The 18,177-nt window shown below is 38.2% G+C and overlaps 2 protein-coding genes across 2 annotated transcripts; one reads left to right on the forward strand and one right to left on the reverse strand.

Annotated features, from left to right (window-relative positions):
* Nucleotides 1-1,504: 1,504 nt before the first annotated feature.
* On the reverse strand, nucleotides 1,505-5,968 carry eif4ebp2 (eukaryotic translation initiation factor 4E binding protein 2). The gene is made up of 3 exons (XM_033613907.2): nucleotides 5,653-5,968; nucleotides 4,026-4,205; nucleotides 1,505-3,845 (listed from the first exon to the last, which is right to left on the reverse strand). Exons 1-3 carry the CDS (start codon nucleotides 5,783-5,785, stop codon nucleotides 3,814-3,816), a joined length of 345 nt encoding a protein of 114 aa, XP_033469798.1. The 5' UTR covers nucleotides 5,786-5,968; the 3' UTR covers nucleotides 1,505-3,813.
* Nucleotides 5,969-11,123: 5,155 nt separating this feature from the next.
* Nucleotides 11,124-17,465, forward strand: ppa1b (inorganic pyrophosphatase 1b). The gene is made up of 11 exons (XM_033612720.2): nucleotides 11,124-11,281; nucleotides 13,149-13,213; nucleotides 13,624-13,677; nucleotides 15,652-15,771; nucleotides 15,896-15,982; nucleotides 16,124-16,250; nucleotides 16,346-16,473; nucleotides 16,586-16,671; nucleotides 16,793-16,868; nucleotides 16,978-17,017; nucleotides 17,119-17,465. Exons 1-11 carry the CDS (start codon nucleotides 11,221-11,223, stop codon nucleotides 17,148-17,150), a joined length of 876 nt encoding a protein of 291 aa, XP_033468611.2. The 5' UTR covers nucleotides 11,124-11,220; the 3' UTR covers nucleotides 17,151-17,465.
* The last annotated feature ends 712 nt before the right edge of the window (nucleotides 17,466-18,177 follow it).

Genomic DNA, 18,177 nt, shown 5'->3' on the forward strand with positions numbered 1-18,177 from the left:
GTCTGACCCTTTGTGCAAAGCATTAAAAGATTGAAAGACATCTCTGGTGTTTCAGAAATCACACTCATTAAGTGCATATATTTTTGGAAACCACACCACTGAATATTGTTTCTTTGCACACCTCACGCTGAAAACGAAAATTCCCACTTGAATCCTTGAAGATTGACCAAATACCTCTCTCCACCCAATCATGATAACATAATTATTTTCTTTTAAACAAGATGCATGTGTTATTCCTGTTTGGAGAGCTGTGTTATAAATCAGTTTACAGTATAGGAGGACCTGTTGTGGAAAATGTGAGGTATACTGTGGGTAGTCTCAGGTAAAAGCAGCTGCAGTTCCTCTTTAGTCCACTAGGTGTCAGTGATGCAACGACTGCCAGTTCCATTCACTTAAGAGGATGAGGCAGTGAGATGTCAACAGCCTCAGTATTATCAATGTAACTAGAGATAACAGGAGGCAATTCATAATTTAGTTGTGAAAATGTACAAAATATTTGTGTTTTGGACGTATGCATGTCCAGGTCCACCTGTTGTAGGGGCCCAGGGCCTAATTTTGATGTTGGGCCCCTAGTGACTCCAACCTCCAGCCCCCACCTGCCACTTTTTGTATGCCATGTATGTCGGTTAACACAACCTGGCCCCATGTTAATTAGATTCAACAAATGTTTATTTAGAAATATGCACTATGTTCACACGCTATATGTAAAGAAAGTATTAATCAAAATGTAGTTTTAAATCATAAAAGAAGTTAAATACTGGCCCCTCCACCCCATTTGATTTTGTGTTTCAGCGATGTAAATTCTCTTAAAATCTGCAATTCATCAATTTGAGCTCTTAATAACTTAATGAAAATGTTATTAGGTGGCATCTTCAAATAAGCCCCCTGCACTGTATTTAATTATTTATTTTTCTTGCCTTTTTTGTGTTTTAATTGTACAAAATTATACTATAATCAAATTTCAAAAACCAGTTGTCATACAGTGATTGTACAACATTTTGAGACCCCTTGGAGTCTGGGGCCCCACAGCAGTTGTCTTCTTTGCCCAGCTGGGAATCCAGGTATGGATGTATGCATGAAGAAGACATATGTCATGTCATTATGAGGTCATGTATACCCGGTTAAATGCCGAACATAATTACTATATATTGCCTTTATTCAATCATCTGTGAGATATATCAATGGCTAGTTGTGTAAAAACATAGAATTCTGTGAACGGGAAAATGAGTGGGTGCAATAACAGAAAATGTTTGCAGAGATTTTATTTTTAGTTTGTTAATGAGCACTTGTGATGTGACATTTCAGATGTGGAGAGAGGGCTCCACTCTGCTGCACAGCATGAATCAGAGTTACTGTGACAACATACTGACAAACATTGTGGTAAAACCATTCAGAAGAGACTGTCTTGCTCCTCGTTGAAACTCAGCGAGAATATCAGCCCTCTGTAAGATATGTTAAATGACTCCATTCCTCCAACAGAGAAAATGATAAACACAACCTCTTGTTTTCTTTGTTACGGAACTTTATTGATCTTGCAGCAACAGTGTCCACTGGCATTGGAGTTTCATTTAAAATAAAGTTACTTAAAATCATAACAGAAAGTTACAGTAAGTTTGTTTCAAATCTCTTTCAACACACAATGTTAAGCCCTCACTGTCAAACCAAACTGATTTGAAATAATTCCGCAATCTGAATTTATGATGCCGTAATATAAAGAGTTTTATCGCTAAAAATGTGCAATGCAAATCGGGTTCAAGCAACCCCTTCTATGTAATTGTCACCAAACATGGCCAGAATTAATTACAAAGCCAAAAAAGGAAAAAAAATGTTTGACAGACATCATTTCAGCCATTCAGTGGTTCCAGTCATACAGAGAAACAAACTTGTGGTGTGAATGAAACTTGAATGTAAAAATGGGAGCTTCATGGTGATTCATTTGCCAAGTTAGGAGCTGCTACTTGGACAGAGCACAATTAGCAGACAGGACTATGAGTGTGGTGTAAAAAAATAATGAGCACGTGGCTTTTTTTTAACCACATCGCCACATCTGAACTTCAGAACTCCAAAATGCCATGTGTGCCATCACACTTCAAAACTTCACAGCTGCTTAAAGGAGGAAAAATAAATCTAAAACCATATAAATTTTCTGTTTTGCTCAATTGCCAAGTACAATGTCACCTGTTCAATGTTACAGTGAAAAAATAAACATCTGTCGGAAAGTACAAATTGATGACTAGGAACCTAGTTCTAGTTTTACTGCATCTGATGTAAAGTAAGGCATGGACAGACATGACACATGAAGAGAATAAGGTAATGGATTAAGGACACTGGGGACAGATCTGTAGATTAAGGGAACAGCATCCATCTAGCCTGATGCAAACAAGGTCTTCTGGTAACAAATCCAAAGGCTCGACAGCACTGATACCCAAACGAATATCCTCAATACTGAGAAAGTGTTTTATAAAATAAAATGCATATAAAACATCTGGGTAGTTTCAAGTTTTTCTAAAAATCTTGCTCATGACCCAAAGATGACCACTGGAATATTTCCACATTAATTTAATATTCAAAAATTACCCTACAGATGTTGAAGGGTTTTACCTGCTTTTTAAAGATTTATCAAATTACGAAAGCAAAAATCGCGCCGACAAAACAAACCAGTTCGGTCAAAGTGACATCAAATCTTGAGGAAAGTGTGTCGACTTTTCTCAGGAGCAGAGAAATGTGTATTAAGATTCACAGAAAGGTCACAATGGTGATGATTCCATATTGATACTGATATCAATGTGCTGAAATTTTATTACCTCCGCCAAGGAGGTTATGCTTACGGTTTGTTTGTCTGTTAGCAGGAATACAAAGACTACTGGCCTGACGGTCATGAAACTTGGTGGAAGTGTGTACCATGGACAATGGACGAACCCATTACATTTTGGAATGGATCCGAATCACTGAGCAATTTATTTTCTGCTTTCGTTAACATTGCGATAAAGCACATTTGCGTTCGGCAGAGGTCTTCTAGTTCTAAAAGAAAGCATGTTCTCCACTGTTGGGATCATTTTATTGTTACGGAACAATTCAATCACGGCCTAAAGTCCATTTTAAAAAACGTTCTCCCCTGAAAATTGGAAACTCACACAGACTTGTGTTGGTACTGGAAATCAAAGTCTTGGAATGGCATGAAATCTTTACTCAATCGCAAAATAAAAACACTGCGTCCCTTTGCATACCATCACGGGAAACTAAACAGACCAAACAACCGATAACAGATTGTGGAGCTTTTCAAGTAGTTCCAAAAACCAAAAAAAAGAAAGAAAAAAAATCACTTAAATAACATGCTTACAAGGGTTTTCAAACCAGAGAGTGTGATGAATATCAAAGCGTTTGCCTGATTCTAAGGCCAGTACTAAAGAACGACCACTTCCTCCCCCAATTAACTTGGAATATTGTCAGTTTTACCGTGTGCTCTGTTAAAGATCTCACAGGAAGCTGTAAGATGAGCACTGCGATCTGCTAATTGGACGATGTGTCTGGGTGGATAATATTCAGGTGTGCTCCCTTGTTTATGTGGTTTGTACAGCTACTGGTAACCATGGAAATCTTTACAAAATAAACCCAGTTTCCAGAATTGGCCACACTGTACCGGTATGTATGATACACTGAATCCCCATGGTTTACACACATTACATCCAGCAGCGAGACAGAGAGCTAAAGAAGATGGCTGCCATGAGGGCTCACAACATTGGTTTCTACAAGCCAAGCCACTGGCACGAGTGATGCCAGGTCATTTGCTTTTGCTGGTGTCGCTCCAGTCTGTTAGATGTCCATCTCAAACTGAGCATCATCACCTAGAACGCAGAGACAGAAAGGTGTTGGGACATGTCTGGAACAGGCTGGGTTGTTTAATTATCATGGTGCTCATAAAGTGGAATAATTACACAACAACAACAGAGGGTGTGTTTGTTACATGTTTGAGAAGAGCAGTTCGGGTGACTGGAACAACAACACACTTCCTGTTTCGCTCTTACCGGTTTTGGGCTTGCCATCATGGTTGTTGATGTGGTTGTTGGCTTCGTTCTTCTTGTTCTCTCTCAGGACATTTTGGCTGGTCACTCCAGGGATGACAGGCAGGTGGGCTGGGGGAGTCTGGGCAATGGGAGAGTTACGCTTTTCCAGTAGGAACTTACGGTCATAGATGATCCGGGTTCCTGCAACAGGACAGGCATCAAGTTTTAGTCACTCCTGCTCTATCCAAGGAAGCATGTGATGTGGGTGATATTAAATGTGTTGTGAGTCAAAAGGCTGGCCTTCATCCAGGAGGCCCAGATTGAAGCCACTCAGTCTCAAATCATCTACTTCTCTTACAACAAGTAGTCTTTAGTTAAACACTCATATCCCTGTCAGTTTCATTATGTTCTGAGGCTGGGGCAGGGCTTTGACAATGAAAAACAAAGAAAAGGAATGTGAAAGATAAACAACATTGGTTACCAAACTTTTCGTCATGCCCGTTAACGAGATACTTTGCAGATTTTCAACCAACTCTGTACGATACCAATGTGGACAGTATGTGTGAATGAATTATGATTAACTTCCGTTTATCTTGCCAGCGCCCAGATCTCCACATTTCCCTGCTCATTTGCCAGTGAAAATAGAGCTGCTGTTTTGTGTCATCTGGCAGATGTTCGCTAGCCCTGGGGCTGTTGCTCGAACGACAGATTGTACATCCTCGTTTTTGTACACCTACGGCAACCGTGGACATAAAGAGTAGGGATGGATGATATTGAATTTTTTGCAGATATCCGATATGCCGAAATATAGCAATTTATTTAGCCGATAACCGATATTGATATGTCTACTTTTTTCCAAACCTAATTTTAGTGACTGGAGAACGAGGTAGCAGTGTGGTCAAGGACTCCAGAAAAAACACAGGTGCTCTTGAAGTAAAGGGTCATCACATGGGAAGAAAGTATGAACTTCAGGCACTCGTGTGGAGCAGGATCAAATGCACAAGAATAAAGCTAGCCTCTGTTAAAAAAACATGGCTTCTTACATTAAAACACCAACCGATTTCAACCCTAAGGGCTTCATCAGGGTGCAAGGACCACCATGGCCATGAAGAGGGACGTAGGGATCCACGGTGTTGAATTTTTTTTGCCAATATCTGTTATGCGGATATATAACAAGATGAGATTTTGGCTTGCCCTTTGGTGTGTCTTGGAACAGTCTGAAAACCACTGGCCTACAGTATCAAAGATTAACTGTACGTTACTTCCTTATCTGAAATGCACTAAATGAATCCCACATTGCAGTCTGGCTTTACACAGCTGATGCACAGTATTTGATTTAAGCTGTTTTTAATCACAATGGGTGCAAACAACACATCCCCACCATCTTTAACTGTATTATAATAAATGCAATAGGTAACAATGCATGCATCAGAATCTCTGCGCTGCAAACCAGCCAATCATAAAGCAGCTAGAGAGCCAAGGGGGGCGGGGCTTAGCTTTGTTTTTGTTTTGATCAGGATGACAAGGCAGCCTATAGGCCACAGTGACATGTATAGAGAAAGGTTTGGTGAGAGTGCAAACACCACAGAAAGACAATTATGCGCCATTTTGTTAGTAAAAAGGTAAAGTATGCGGGATGTCCCTTTACCTCCGGGAGTGGTCGAGAATAAAGTGCCTCCAGGGGTGGTACAATAGTCATGAGGTAGCTGCGTTGTGTCGTTGATCAACACCGTCCTGGTCGGGATGGCCCAGCTCTCGCTATGCTGACGACTGGACGACATTTTTAGCGCCGATTGGGTGACAAATCCAGCAGCTACAGAAAACTGGGGTGTTAATATCCCGACGGACGGTGGAAACCCGAGCCGTTCCCCACTCTCTTATATCTTCCCTAAAGCTTTCTTGTCTCTCCTTTCGTCCTCCCAGCCGTCAGCACCGTCCCCTCCCTCAGCAAAGGCAGGAAGCACGACAGGCTGCGGGCGGAAGTGAGGTCAGCGGTGCGGAGCAGCAGCAGATGGTGCCAGCCCACAGTTACCAGACTACAAGAAACATTGTTTTTTTTTTTTTTTAATTTTTTTATTTTATTTCATTATTTTATTTACATATATTTTCTAATTTTAGTTTAGAATTTTATTTTATGATATTTTCATGATATTATTTTATCATATATTTTTATAGATTTTCTTTTTTTTAATGAAACTATTATATTTATATTTTCATCCTTTGATCATTTTAGCTGGCACAAGTTCTGCCACTGTATACTTGAGCCTAATGAAAATATTTACACATGCAAACATATGATAAGAGACCTCATTTGCTATTTGAAAAATCAAATAAGCATAAATCATTGAAATATCCACCTATAGTTTATTTATATTATTTTAAGTTCCCATGATGAACAGTGGTGGAGTAACCAAGTAGCCTACTTTACTCACTGTAAGTAGGCCTTCAAATATGAGGTATAAAATTGGACTTTATGTCATTTTTTAATGCCTCTTTCTACTTCTACTCCACCACATTTCAGAGGGAGAAATTTACTTTTTACGTTACTACCATTATAAGAAATCTTGAGTTACTTAACAAATTAAGACTTTACACCAAACTCAGAAAGAGATTATAAAATATGGAGTTATGTTATAAATTAACATAAGTATTAAGTATAAACAAGTTAGCTGACTCATAGAAAATTAATTGGCAACTGTTTTGGTAATCATGTAAGTATTTTTTTTGTAAATATGTTTATTGATTTTAAACATTAAACAAGTTACACAAATATAAGACACCCCCCAGTTAGAACATATGGCATCATATATATAAAAAAATTAAAATAATATCACACTCCTTTAAAAAAACAACAACACAAAAAAAACAAACAAACAAACAAACAAATAAACAAAAAAAACCCACATACAGTATAATACAAAATATATCATTAAGGACACATATAGCAGCACAATATCCTCACATTAGTTTAGTTTGCATCCCTTATCTAAGCCTTACACTTCTAAAGCATCTTCAATGTCACCTCTTTTTATTTTTATATCTGGAAAGCTTTGAATAATTTTAAATACAAAGATGACAAACATTTCATGGCTCCAGCCTCCAAATTATGAGGGTTTGCTTCTTTTCTGACATAATAAATAGATAAATATGTTTTCAATAATTTTGTTCCATTTAATTAATTTTTTTTTGTTTATTTCACTCAAGACCATATCACATGCTGGAGTACAAACATTACATACAGAAGGTAATAACAGAACAATGGCACACGGTGTGGCTACAGTACAACAAATGTTACTAAAATAAAGGAAGGACATTCTTCAAAAAAACATCTAGTTTACAAATAACTTTTGGCTTATCTGATTGTAATAACAAAATTAATTTCAACGTAGATGAGTATTTTAAATGATACTTTGGCTAATACCTTTCTCTGTAAGTTATTAAGAGTTACATTCTGACACTCAAATAGAATAAGATACTCATCTCCCACATGATTATCATCACAGCTGTGTGTCCTATGCTTTCTATCCAGCCCTTTGTATCTTCCAGTGACTTTAGTAATTCTGTTGTTTACTCTAAAATTACAAATAGCCTGTCTGTACTTTTGGTTTTCATACAACAGATACTTCTCAAGTTTAAACTCTTGTTTAATGTCAACATATATATCAATGTTGTCATGCTTCTGAGCTCACTTTGCCACTTTTGCATGAACTGATCCTTTAGCCTCTGTTCAACAGCTAGTTTCAACCAGCTGATGTTGTTACTCTTTTTGTGTGAGCCAGAGGTGAGACAAGCCACATTCATCCAGCTTGACCTGCAAGACCCATGGTGACACATATACACCCGTATTATGCAGGCTAAGCAAATAGTTGTACATTATTCAGTTGAGTTTAGTTTTTTTACTCTCTATCAGCCTCCTCCAGTAGCTTACAATTCTCTTTTAACTGCAATAGAGTGGATATTTACCTAACTCCCCGTAGACCATATTACTGCAGGTTGTCATTTTAACCTTTAGGGTATATTTTAGGAATTTAAGATGTAGTATTTCTTTCCAACCCCTGCATTTTACATGCATACAACATAACAGGTGTAACCAGCTTGTCAAAAAGATCAAGTGTGACATCTACAGGTAAATCAAACTTTCTACATATACTGTTGGCCGGACAAAACAAGTACTGTGAAGGTGTTACTTTAGGCTCTGGGTAATTGTGGTGGAATTTCTCACTATTTTCAGAATCTTTACAAACCAAACAATCAGTTGATTCATGGAGAAAATAATCAGCTGATCGGTCCATAATGAGACTAAACATCAGTGGCAGTCTGATACAAAAAAGTAAAAAGGAACTCCATTACCTAATGCATGAGGAATATTAGTCTAATGATACAATATATAATAGTATAACACATGAGGCTTTTCTGTAAGAAGTATTTTTACTTCAAATACTATGAGTACATATCCCTGATTTCTGGATTTGTCACAGACTTGGACTAGATCAAGACTGTTTTAGGCACATTTCTCTGAACCCTTCCTTGTTACATTTGCAGATAATCGTGTCATTTATGTATAAAGGTTTGGAAAACAAGGATCGTTCTGCCTCTTGTTTGTCATTCATTACTGATGTTCCTGACAAGAATAGCAACAGATTCTATTTCTATGATTCCTGGCATGCACTGAGACTTTTCTGCACCCTATAATTATAAGTCTCTTTGATCTGATGCAGATGCACACGCCATGACTCAGTCATGTGAGATCATAGGCGCAGCAGCTGCTTATAATGATATAACTAATAGTTAAAATAAAACAGGTAGTATTTGAATTTATTTAAAGGACAGTCTCTTGAGGTGTTGCATCTCATTTTCAAGGGGGTGCTCTAGACACAAATACAAAACAAAAACATACAGACAAAACTACATTACATAACACACATACACTGCAAATACACAGATACAGACAGCTTGCTCACTGTCTTCCACCCACACCCCCTGTCCTCAGCTGTTGTATAAGACTACATACTACTACATACCGTGACCTCGAATACTTACATAGCAGTTTTCCGTACAGCATTTTAAAATCATGAACACGTTGTTTTGCAATGTGAATATAAAGAAGTCTGCTGCTTCAGAGCACAAAGAGGCAACAGAACTCAAGAAAAGTGGAAGATTATTCCAGTCAGATGGAGCTTTGTAGTGAAATGACCTTTGTCCAACTTCCTTGAAAATTCTGGGGACAAAGAAAAAGAGATACTGCAGGTGTCTGTGGATATGAGGAATTACATAGAGTCAAAAACTGTTTCAGATACAAGGGGCAGTTGAAATGAACACATTTGAAAATGAATTGAACCCAGTGAAATTGCCTTCTAGATTTAGGCTCAGTGATTCATACATGAGGCAGTGAGCTCTATATGGACACCTCAAAAACAGACCTACATAGAGAATACTACATTAAGGGTGTAAGATGAGTGTCAGATGTGTTTTGATAGACAATATCAGCATAATCAATAATAGGTAATAAGCACTGTGAAATTATTCTTTTTCTGACCTGAAATGTAAAACAATTAATCATCAGTTATTAATCATTAATCAGTATCAGAGCATATATGTTGTAATAATGTTAAGCTTTAGTGTTGAAATATACAACACAGCCCATTCTATAAAGATCACTGCTTGAGATTCCTTCATATTATTGCACTGGTTGGATTTTGGGAATGTGTTTTTAGGTATTTGTGGTTTTATACAACATTTTATTTAAAGATAGGGCTGTGTGATGTTGTAATGAGGGAAAGAAGTTGATGATCAACCAGGGAGAGGCACCGACTGATCCTTTCACTCATCAAATGTCAAAATTCATATCCTCCTGGGATGCATTTAAAGTTTCTCCTAGCTATTTGGCATCAGTAGGACCTGATAGGTTTAAAGAACTAAAATTATCAACGATAATTAATAAAGTCCCAATGTCCTGAAATGAGCCGATGATAAATTCCCGGTGTCTTCAAATAAGTACTTTCTAATGAAGTGCCTTAGCTTGCTACTGTTGCCAGAATTGGTCAAATTTGTATGGTATATCAAACTACAAACATTATAAATCCTAAGTAAACACGTTTCAGCTATTAAATCTGATCAGGTTTTGTGCCTTGTCCAGTTTTGTGTCAGGATCGGCTGCAGACTGACTTTGCAGAGATGGCTGCCATCTTGTTTTTATGGGTTAGTGTATGGTGGTCTTACTGCCACGAGACAGCACAAAGAAGTGTTCACAAACGAGGACAACAGGTCTACGTTAAGCAGAGTGAAGTATAAGGTCCAGTAAACCCAAGTCTCAGGAGGATATTTAACACTTTGTATCTGTTAGCTTTTGGTACCCCAAAGTAACAACATTTAGTTAATACTTCCCTGTACTACATGACAAACAAAAAGGCCCAAAAAGTATTTTCTTTAATAGACTTATTTACCCTTCTAGAATGAGACCCTCACATTGTTGTTTATTTATTTTTGTTTTGTTTTATTGTACGGATTTTTCTTTATAGAAGCTGATTCACCATCTTCACTTGTAATATCACTAGCCTTAAATGTTTGTAAGGTGATGATACTTGAATTAAAAAAAAAACAAAAAAAACCCCCAACCATTTAGTTAATACTTTGATTAAGACAAAGTCAGATGACATCATAAGATAAGATAAGATAAGATAAGACAAAATTTTATTTATCCCAAGCTGGGGAAATTCACGTTACAGCAGCTCAAATAGCACAGATAGGAAAGCAAGTTAAATGGCAATAAAATACTTATAGAATAAAGATAAAATACAAAAACATATATTTTAGAATTAGAAAAATATAAAGTACTAAATTTAGACACAACTATAAACTCAGCATTATAGGCCTACACCTTTCACTTATGCACATACGAAAAAAAGAATATGTATATATGAATGTGTGCATATAATCATGTGTCATAGTAGTACTCTGGTGTTGCTGTTCATCCCTAGGCTTCGTCTCCAGTTCTATTTTTATGAAAATGCAAACTTCCTCTCATTTTTTTTTGCATATTTTCTGTAGTTTCATCAGCCAGCTTCCATATTTCCTATAACCTATAAAGGCACCATAGGCAAAGTGCGCATGCGCTGTACCCTCTCTGTCTACACCACCCTCCACCTAGGGCAAACGTTTCCTTCCGCCGCCATCCTCCATCCCAGCGCCAGCCAGCAACACAAACCTGCACTCAAACATGAACTTCACAGTGGAAGAGAGGGGAAACCCGAACTCCCTGAGCTACCGCATCTTCTTCAGTAAGTAGAGACTGAGTAGAAATAATAGAGTTTGGTCATTGTTAGCTAGTTAGAGGTCTTTTCACAAGCTCCACAGGCTTGCCGCAACCTCCCACGTGTCACTTATTCATTTATTGTCGCTGGCTTGTGTCATGCTATCTACAGTGTTGACATTATATTCTCGTTATACTGGATGTTAAAAGCAAATCACCGCGTGTTTAAAAAGCCCCAATCGCTCGGTTTGAGCCACGTAAAGTTGCGCAGACCAGTTGTGCCGGTTTTACGTGTTAACGTGGAGTGAGATGATGTGGTTTCTGATATAACGTCGACTTTACACCGGTATTATTGCCCTAACTTTGCAGAAGGAAGTTGGTGATTTTCGGGAAAGCAATGTGCTTGAACACGTCATCAAATATAAAATCATAAAAGGTTGTGTTTGTGGGACAACGCCCTCTTGTAACTATAACGTTAATGCGTTAATGAACCTGCTGATGAAACCACACTTGAAAAGCCCACTGCAGCTGCACACAGATTTTTGATAATCCTCTTTAACCAGTTTTATTTATAATGTCTTGCTGCTCTCTCAGCTTGCAGTCATAATTTTTAAAGACAAACCCGAGTTAAGTTTCAGATCTGTCTATATCAGGGGTGTCAAACTCATTTTAGTTCAGGGGCCACACACAGTCCAGTTTGATCTCAAGTGGGCTGGACCACTGAAACCACTGCATAATAACCTGTAAATATCAACCCCTTCAAAATTTTCTGTCATTCTGAAAACATTAATCTATTTACTAAACAAAGAAGAAAGTGGAAGCTGTTGAAAAAGCAGGTTCAAGTCATCCTCTGCCTCACAAACCATTTACAATCTTAAGTTTTGTCAGTGCCTCAGCAGCAGGATTCCACTAACATTGTTTTAAGACAGAAGTCTGATACAGATTAATGATTAATATCTTTAAATATGACCATAGAAAGTACTCATTGTTATTTCAGAAAGTATAGTGTAGATGGTGACCTTGTTTAAACTGTTGATGTTATCCTGACGTGACTTTAGACAAAGGGCCCACGTGACTTAAGTCTACAGTTAAGGTGGAGTTCTGGCTAAATTGTGAGATTCAATTGTTCCTTGAGCGAGGTGTCTGAATAACAGGAAATAACACTTACAGTACCTGCAGTGTCTACACTATAAATTGTCATGATGCACCAAGTCTTTGGCTTTTTTCTCACGCTCAAATGGCCCTCAAATGTGCAACACACCACATCTGAGCTTCTCTTATTTTGAGTCGTGTTTATGCTACAACGTATTTGGGCGTTGTCAGCAAGATTGACGGTAGGACTGTATTCTGGTCAGGCTTCTAAGGCACCTGAAACCTCTCAGCCGTCACATGTGCATCAATATCAGGTGTGCAAAGTCATCCAGAGGGCCGGATTGGACCCTTTGGCAAGCCGGTTTGGGCCCCCGGACTGTATGTTGGACACCCCCGGTCTAAATGCAAGACTTAATCATTGCAGCATGGTCATGAGTGCTCAGCCAGAATTGGTTAAGTAACATTAACTGTTAGCATTGCCCAACAAGATGCAAGTTAATGTTAGTTTCAGACAGCCAAACTGGCACTGCCTGTTCTGTTAGCTGCACTGTCCTAGATTTGTTATCCATTAATGGGCAGAGGCCATGCAGCTGCAATCTCTTCACCAAGTAAATCACTGGCACGCCTTTACCCTGAAGTGAAAGTGAGCAGTCATGGAAACCTATGTACTCTCTTGGTAATATACTCGACTCCATGACGTGATTCAGCCAGCAAGGGGCTCTCAGTTGTTGATGTGAGACACATCAGAGCGGCTTGTGTGTGTCTCCCATGTTCACACAGTGTTTAATGTGACTGTTTTGCAGAAAATGATGAGGGGAAGTACATCTCACCATTCCATGACATACCAATGTATGCTGATGAGAGTCAGGTAAGACAGGCTCTATCACCTTTGCCCCAGTAAATACACATGTAATTTGTGTACCTTTTTAAATGTCACCTGCAGCGTTTCCATGAATGCGTAGTTGAGTTAACTACAGTGTGTCCATTACAGACACTGGACTGGTTTGAATAATGCTCTCCAGAATAGCAAGGTCATAGTCTATCTGTGAAGGCAACGGCCTTTACTCTTGATTCTCCCAGTGCTTTGTCAATATCTCCTGTGATTGCAGTAGATTATTTATCTTATCTTTCTGAAACAATTCATCCTATTGGTGGAAACGTTTTGACCAAAGCAGTGTAAGTTAAAGCCAGAGTGTAGCACATTATTCTGTATATTCATTGTGGGTTTTCAAATTGTGTCATCTTCATTATTATTGATTGGATTCTTGTCTCCTACAGAACATCTTCCACATGGTTGTTGAAGTACCAAGATGGACAAATGCAAAGATGGAGGTAGGAGTTTCAGATGTTCCTCCACCATCAACTTTTGGATCACATTTTAGCTGCCTGGGCCTCAGTTTGACCGCAGTGTATTTAACAGACTAGCGCAGTGCCTGTTTGGAACGGGCTGATTGTTCGGCCTGTAGTATTGCTGCACTCAGCTTTGTCAAGAGTCACTCCCACAGACAACTGCACACTCAACACTGTGCTTCATTAGTTCCTGAGAAATACACCTGGGCCCCAAACAGCTCTAGATTTATTATGATGTTTAGATATGAAACATGTTGTATTATGTTGCTATTCTAACTCATCATACTGAAAATAATGCACAAATGGCCCCCAAAGCATCTAAAAACATGTTACTGGTTATATTTTGGATTCAGATTTTAATCACAAAATATAACTATTAAGATATGATTTGTTGTTATTCATTAAACCATCCAGCATTATAAGAAGAACTGAAAGCTCCACTTTGACCTGCTGTTAAGTAAATTTAAGTATATTGTGTTATGATAATAATCCTAATAAACTTTATTTATATGGCACGTTTCATACAGAAAATGCAGCACAAAGTGCTTTACAATAAAGGCAGTATAAGAGTGCTTCACAGGAAAATAGGCATAAAACAGACAGGGCAATTCAATATAAAAGGACATTTAAAACAGTTTAAAACATGGATTAACTGATTCATATAATCATAGAGTTGTAAAACTATCAATCATAAAAATCAAGCAAGATTTTAAAAGAGTTGCATCAGCCTTAAGCTTAAATAGAAAGTGAAAGCGCAAAAAGAAAGTGTTGATAATGCCTCTCTTTCACTTGTCACTTTAGGTACAATTTTGAATGCAGGACTTTTCCTCTGCGTTATTAATAGTTTTAACTATCAGCCGTTTCTTTTTTTTTTTTTTTTTTTTTTAAAAAGATATGTTTTTGGGCATTTTGCCTTTAATGGATAGGACAGCCAAGTGTGAAAGGGGGAGAGAGGGAGGGGATGACATACAGCAAAGGGCCACAGACTGGACTCGAACCTGGGCCGCTGTTGTACATGGGGCGCCTGCTCTATCCACTAAGCCACCGACGCCCCACTATCAGCAGTTTCATTTCAAGTTTGGAGTGTTTCCTTTACCACTGCCATTACCAACATTCCCAATTAGAGAATGGATGAAAAGTCAAGCAAGACAACATTTGCCTGGGACCCCCGAATTATCAAATCCACCCCTGAAAAGCAGCTACTCATAGTCAGAAATATGGGTGAAATACACTTAGTAGATGTATTAATTTCCAAATAGGGATATTAGCTTGCTTTGGCATAACCACAGCAGTTAAAAAGTAAAGCACAGATTTAATTAGTGGACAAGTTATTAGTGTTATGACTTACTATGGCAAATAAAAACACACCCAAGTCGCTGCTATTCTCAGTCAGAAATGCATCCTTTACTCTCCGCAGAGCACTGAAGCCCCGCCCCCAATGCTGCACAGATCACTGTTCACTTATTTACTCAAAGTTTATTATTATTGAATGTGTCGCATGTCCAAAGCGTATGAACTTTCACACTGCATGTGCTTGGATCCCGAACAGTACCCTGCCAAGTGTGAAGTAGATCGGATGAACGGTTCTTAAAATATGCAAAGGACTCTCACACACGCACACACAGACAAGAGTTTCCTTGCCTAATAGTTAGATTGTTTAATGTTTCCATTAACCCATGGCTTATATAGTGTCTTCAGCTAATAAAAAAGCATGTTAGCCTTCACCTGAAAGTCAAACAAGATAAAACATTTACATTTACCATTTCTAGCCTCGTCTCAATTTAAATAATGTAAATATTTAATGTGAATTTAGCCATGCAAATTATTCAAATATTTAGTTTTTCAATTGCAGTGAGACATCACATGTGCACTTTAGCATGAATTGAATGTATTTTTTTTTGTCGTTTTAGCACTCATCATTTATTTGAAAGTAACAGCAATCCAATTTATTTTCAGATCGCTACAAAAGACCTCTTGAACCCGATAAAGCAAGATGTGAAGAAGGGCAAGCTGCGATATGTGGCCAACGTTTTCCCACATAAGGGCTACATATGGAACTATGGAGCCATTCCTCAGGTGAGTTCTTTGTTTTTCTGATCCCTAAAATGTGCAATTGTGTAAGATCAATCCTGCAGTGTTAAAAATGTGTAACTGCTCAGTACTTGATTCAGCTGGCATGCTTTGCTCTGTGTTGTTTCAGACATGGGAAGATCCTGCACACAAAGATGGAGACACTGGCTGCTGCGGCGACAACGACCCCATCGATGTCTGTGAGATCGGCACTAAGGTAAAACAGCCTTTTATGAATGTGTGTCATCTTTCATTAGGTTATTAAGTCACTGTGATTATGGATTTCATCATTGTGTACACTTTAAAAGGATAATACTGCTGATGACAACAGAAAATGAACTGCAAGCATCCTCATTAGGTGTGTTCCCGTGGCGACGTAATCAAAGTGAAGGTGCTCGGGGTCCTGGCCATGATCGATGAGGGTGAGACTGATTGGAAAGTGATTGCAATCAATGTAGAGGACCCTGAAGCCAAAGACTTTAACAGTAAGCACCTCATTTTTTGCCTCTATCTGATTTTTTTCTGAGCAGCCCTGCATCAGTCAGGCTGAACTTGTTTTGTTGTCCCCGTCTCTCTTTAGACATCAGTGATGTCCAGCGCCTGAAACCTGGTTACCTGGAGTCCACGGTTGACTGGTTCAGGAGGTACAAAGTGCCAGATGGGAAACCGGAGAACAAGTTTGCTTTTAACGACGAGTTCAAAGACAAGGTCTCTACGATAACACATTATTTAGCCATACTTTTTTACAGGGACAAATGGTTTGAGATTAATCTTTAATTTATCAGTTAACTTGAACACTTACAGTTTTTTTGTGTTTCAGGACTTTGCCATTGAAGTCATCAAGAGCACTCACAACTTCTGGAAAGCCCTCATTTCCCAAAAGGCCAATGCTGGTGAACTGAACTGGTAAATGCCGTTCTAACTGCTTTGACCACAGCTTAGAAAATAGAGCTGCATTTTAAACACATGTAAACGTATTAATTTATGGCTTGAACACCATAAATGACTGTCTTATCACACCATGCAGCAAAAACACGTGCGTCTCACCCAGCGACAGCCCTTTCTGCTGCTCAGCGGACGAGGCTAAAGCTTGTGTCTGTGAAGTAAGTATGAGTTTGTCCATCTCTTCTTGCAACGTAACGTCTGAAGTTTCAACACCAGGCCTCAGTCCTCCTCAATTATTTCATAACTGATGTTTCCCTTTATTTTTAGACATGTCCTTGTGGAAAAGAAGAAGCTATCCCCTCATCAGGTAGCATTTCATAACTATTCTTGTAAATAATGTCCAGATTATTGGATTTCTGCTGAACCTGATTGATCTGATGTGATTGAATGTGATGTTTCCATTTGCAGTAGATAAATGGTTCTACTATGAGAGGAAGTAAACCCCGGAGCTGTTTGGATCGGAGCAGAATAAAAGGCTCATCTCACATAGGAATACTTGAAGATGGTCTTACCATGGGAACCAATGGGATGACAGGATGGGATGTGGATGGTTGGGTCGGGGCTGGCTGTTTTCATGTATATGGAGAGATAGTGGAGAGATAGAGAGATAGATCTTGACCAATGAATTTTCACTTATTTAACAAAGATCTCTTTGGAGATGTGCTGTCATAAACAAAGTACAGGTGCCTGTAGATACATGTGCCACATGTGAGACTCTGAACTGCTTTAATAAAGCGTCTCTGGTTAAATTATCATCGAAGCGTTACTTTTTTTGTTTTGCACAACACTTGTGTGTTACATAATGTGTTCTAATTAGGAAATTAAGAACTTTAGTTTCTCTGTTGCTGCCATGACCACAAGTCTAATGAGCAGAGCTGTTAATGAGAGAGTTCTGAGATGTAAAGTTAATATTTGCTTTATATTTATCTGAACTTCCCTGGACTGAACTTCTTTGTGTGATAATAGTGCCACCTAGTGTTCAGTACCCTACACTACTTTTCTGTTTTGAAATGTACCATGTTTACATCTTTTGACATTTTTATTCAACCATTCAAACAGGTAATGTATAAACATAACAAGGCAAATATCAAATACTTATCTTCCAGATACCAAAGACAACAAACAAAACAAAAAAGGCAGAAAGTAGATTAAATTAAGCAAAATAAACTTTAAATTAACCATACCTTAATCATAGCATAATTACAATAATGTAAACAAACATTAAAAGATATAGGATGTTCTTTTGCATATTAGGGGTTTATTTATTGAAGGGACTTGGTGTAAAGTTGAATTTCCTTATAGTAGCCAGTAAAGATGGGTGGGGTTTTAATAAATTTAGCTTTGTAAGTAAAGCTTTTGGCTAAAATAAGTAAAGCATTGAACATGTTCACATGTTCAGGTCATGTCTTTTTGCTTAAATGTTTCTGATAAATGTAACCAGCTTATACACCTTTTATTTTCTTATTA

The sequence above is a fragment of the Epinephelus lanceolatus genome, chromosome 17, assembly GCF_041903045.1.
Source record: "Epinephelus lanceolatus isolate andai-2023 chromosome 17, ASM4190304v1, whole genome shotgun sequence".
NCBI classification, from domain to species: Eukaryota; Metazoa; Chordata; class Actinopteri; order Perciformes; family Serranidae; genus Epinephelus; species Epinephelus lanceolatus.

Bases quoted from the DNA above. Each gene is read 5' to 3' on its own strand.
- ppa1b (XM_033612720.2), top strand. From the start codon at position 11,221: ATGAACTTCACAGTGGAAGAGAGGGGAAACCCGAACTCCCTGAGCTAC. The intron at 16,672-16,792 runs GTAAATGCCGTT...CACACCATGCAG, and splicing joins AATGCTGGTGAACTGAACTG to CAAAAACACGTGCGTCTCAC. The intron at 16,869-16,977 runs GTAAGTATGAGT...CTTTATTTTTAG, and splicing joins CTAAAGCTTGTGTCTGTGAA to ACATGTCCTTGTGGAAAAGA.
- eif4ebp2 (XM_033613907.2), bottom strand. From the start codon at position 5,785: ATGTCGTCCAGTCGTCAGCATAGCGAGAGCTGGGCCATCCCGACCAGG. The intron at 4,206-5,652 runs GTAAAGGGACAT...GTCCTGTTGCAG, and splicing joins ATTCTCGACCACTCCCGGAG to GAACCCGGATCATCTATGAC. The intron at 3,846-4,025 runs GTAAGAGCGAAA...TCTGCGTTCTAG, and splicing joins TGATGGCAAGCCCAAAACCG to GTGATGATGCTCAGTTTGAG.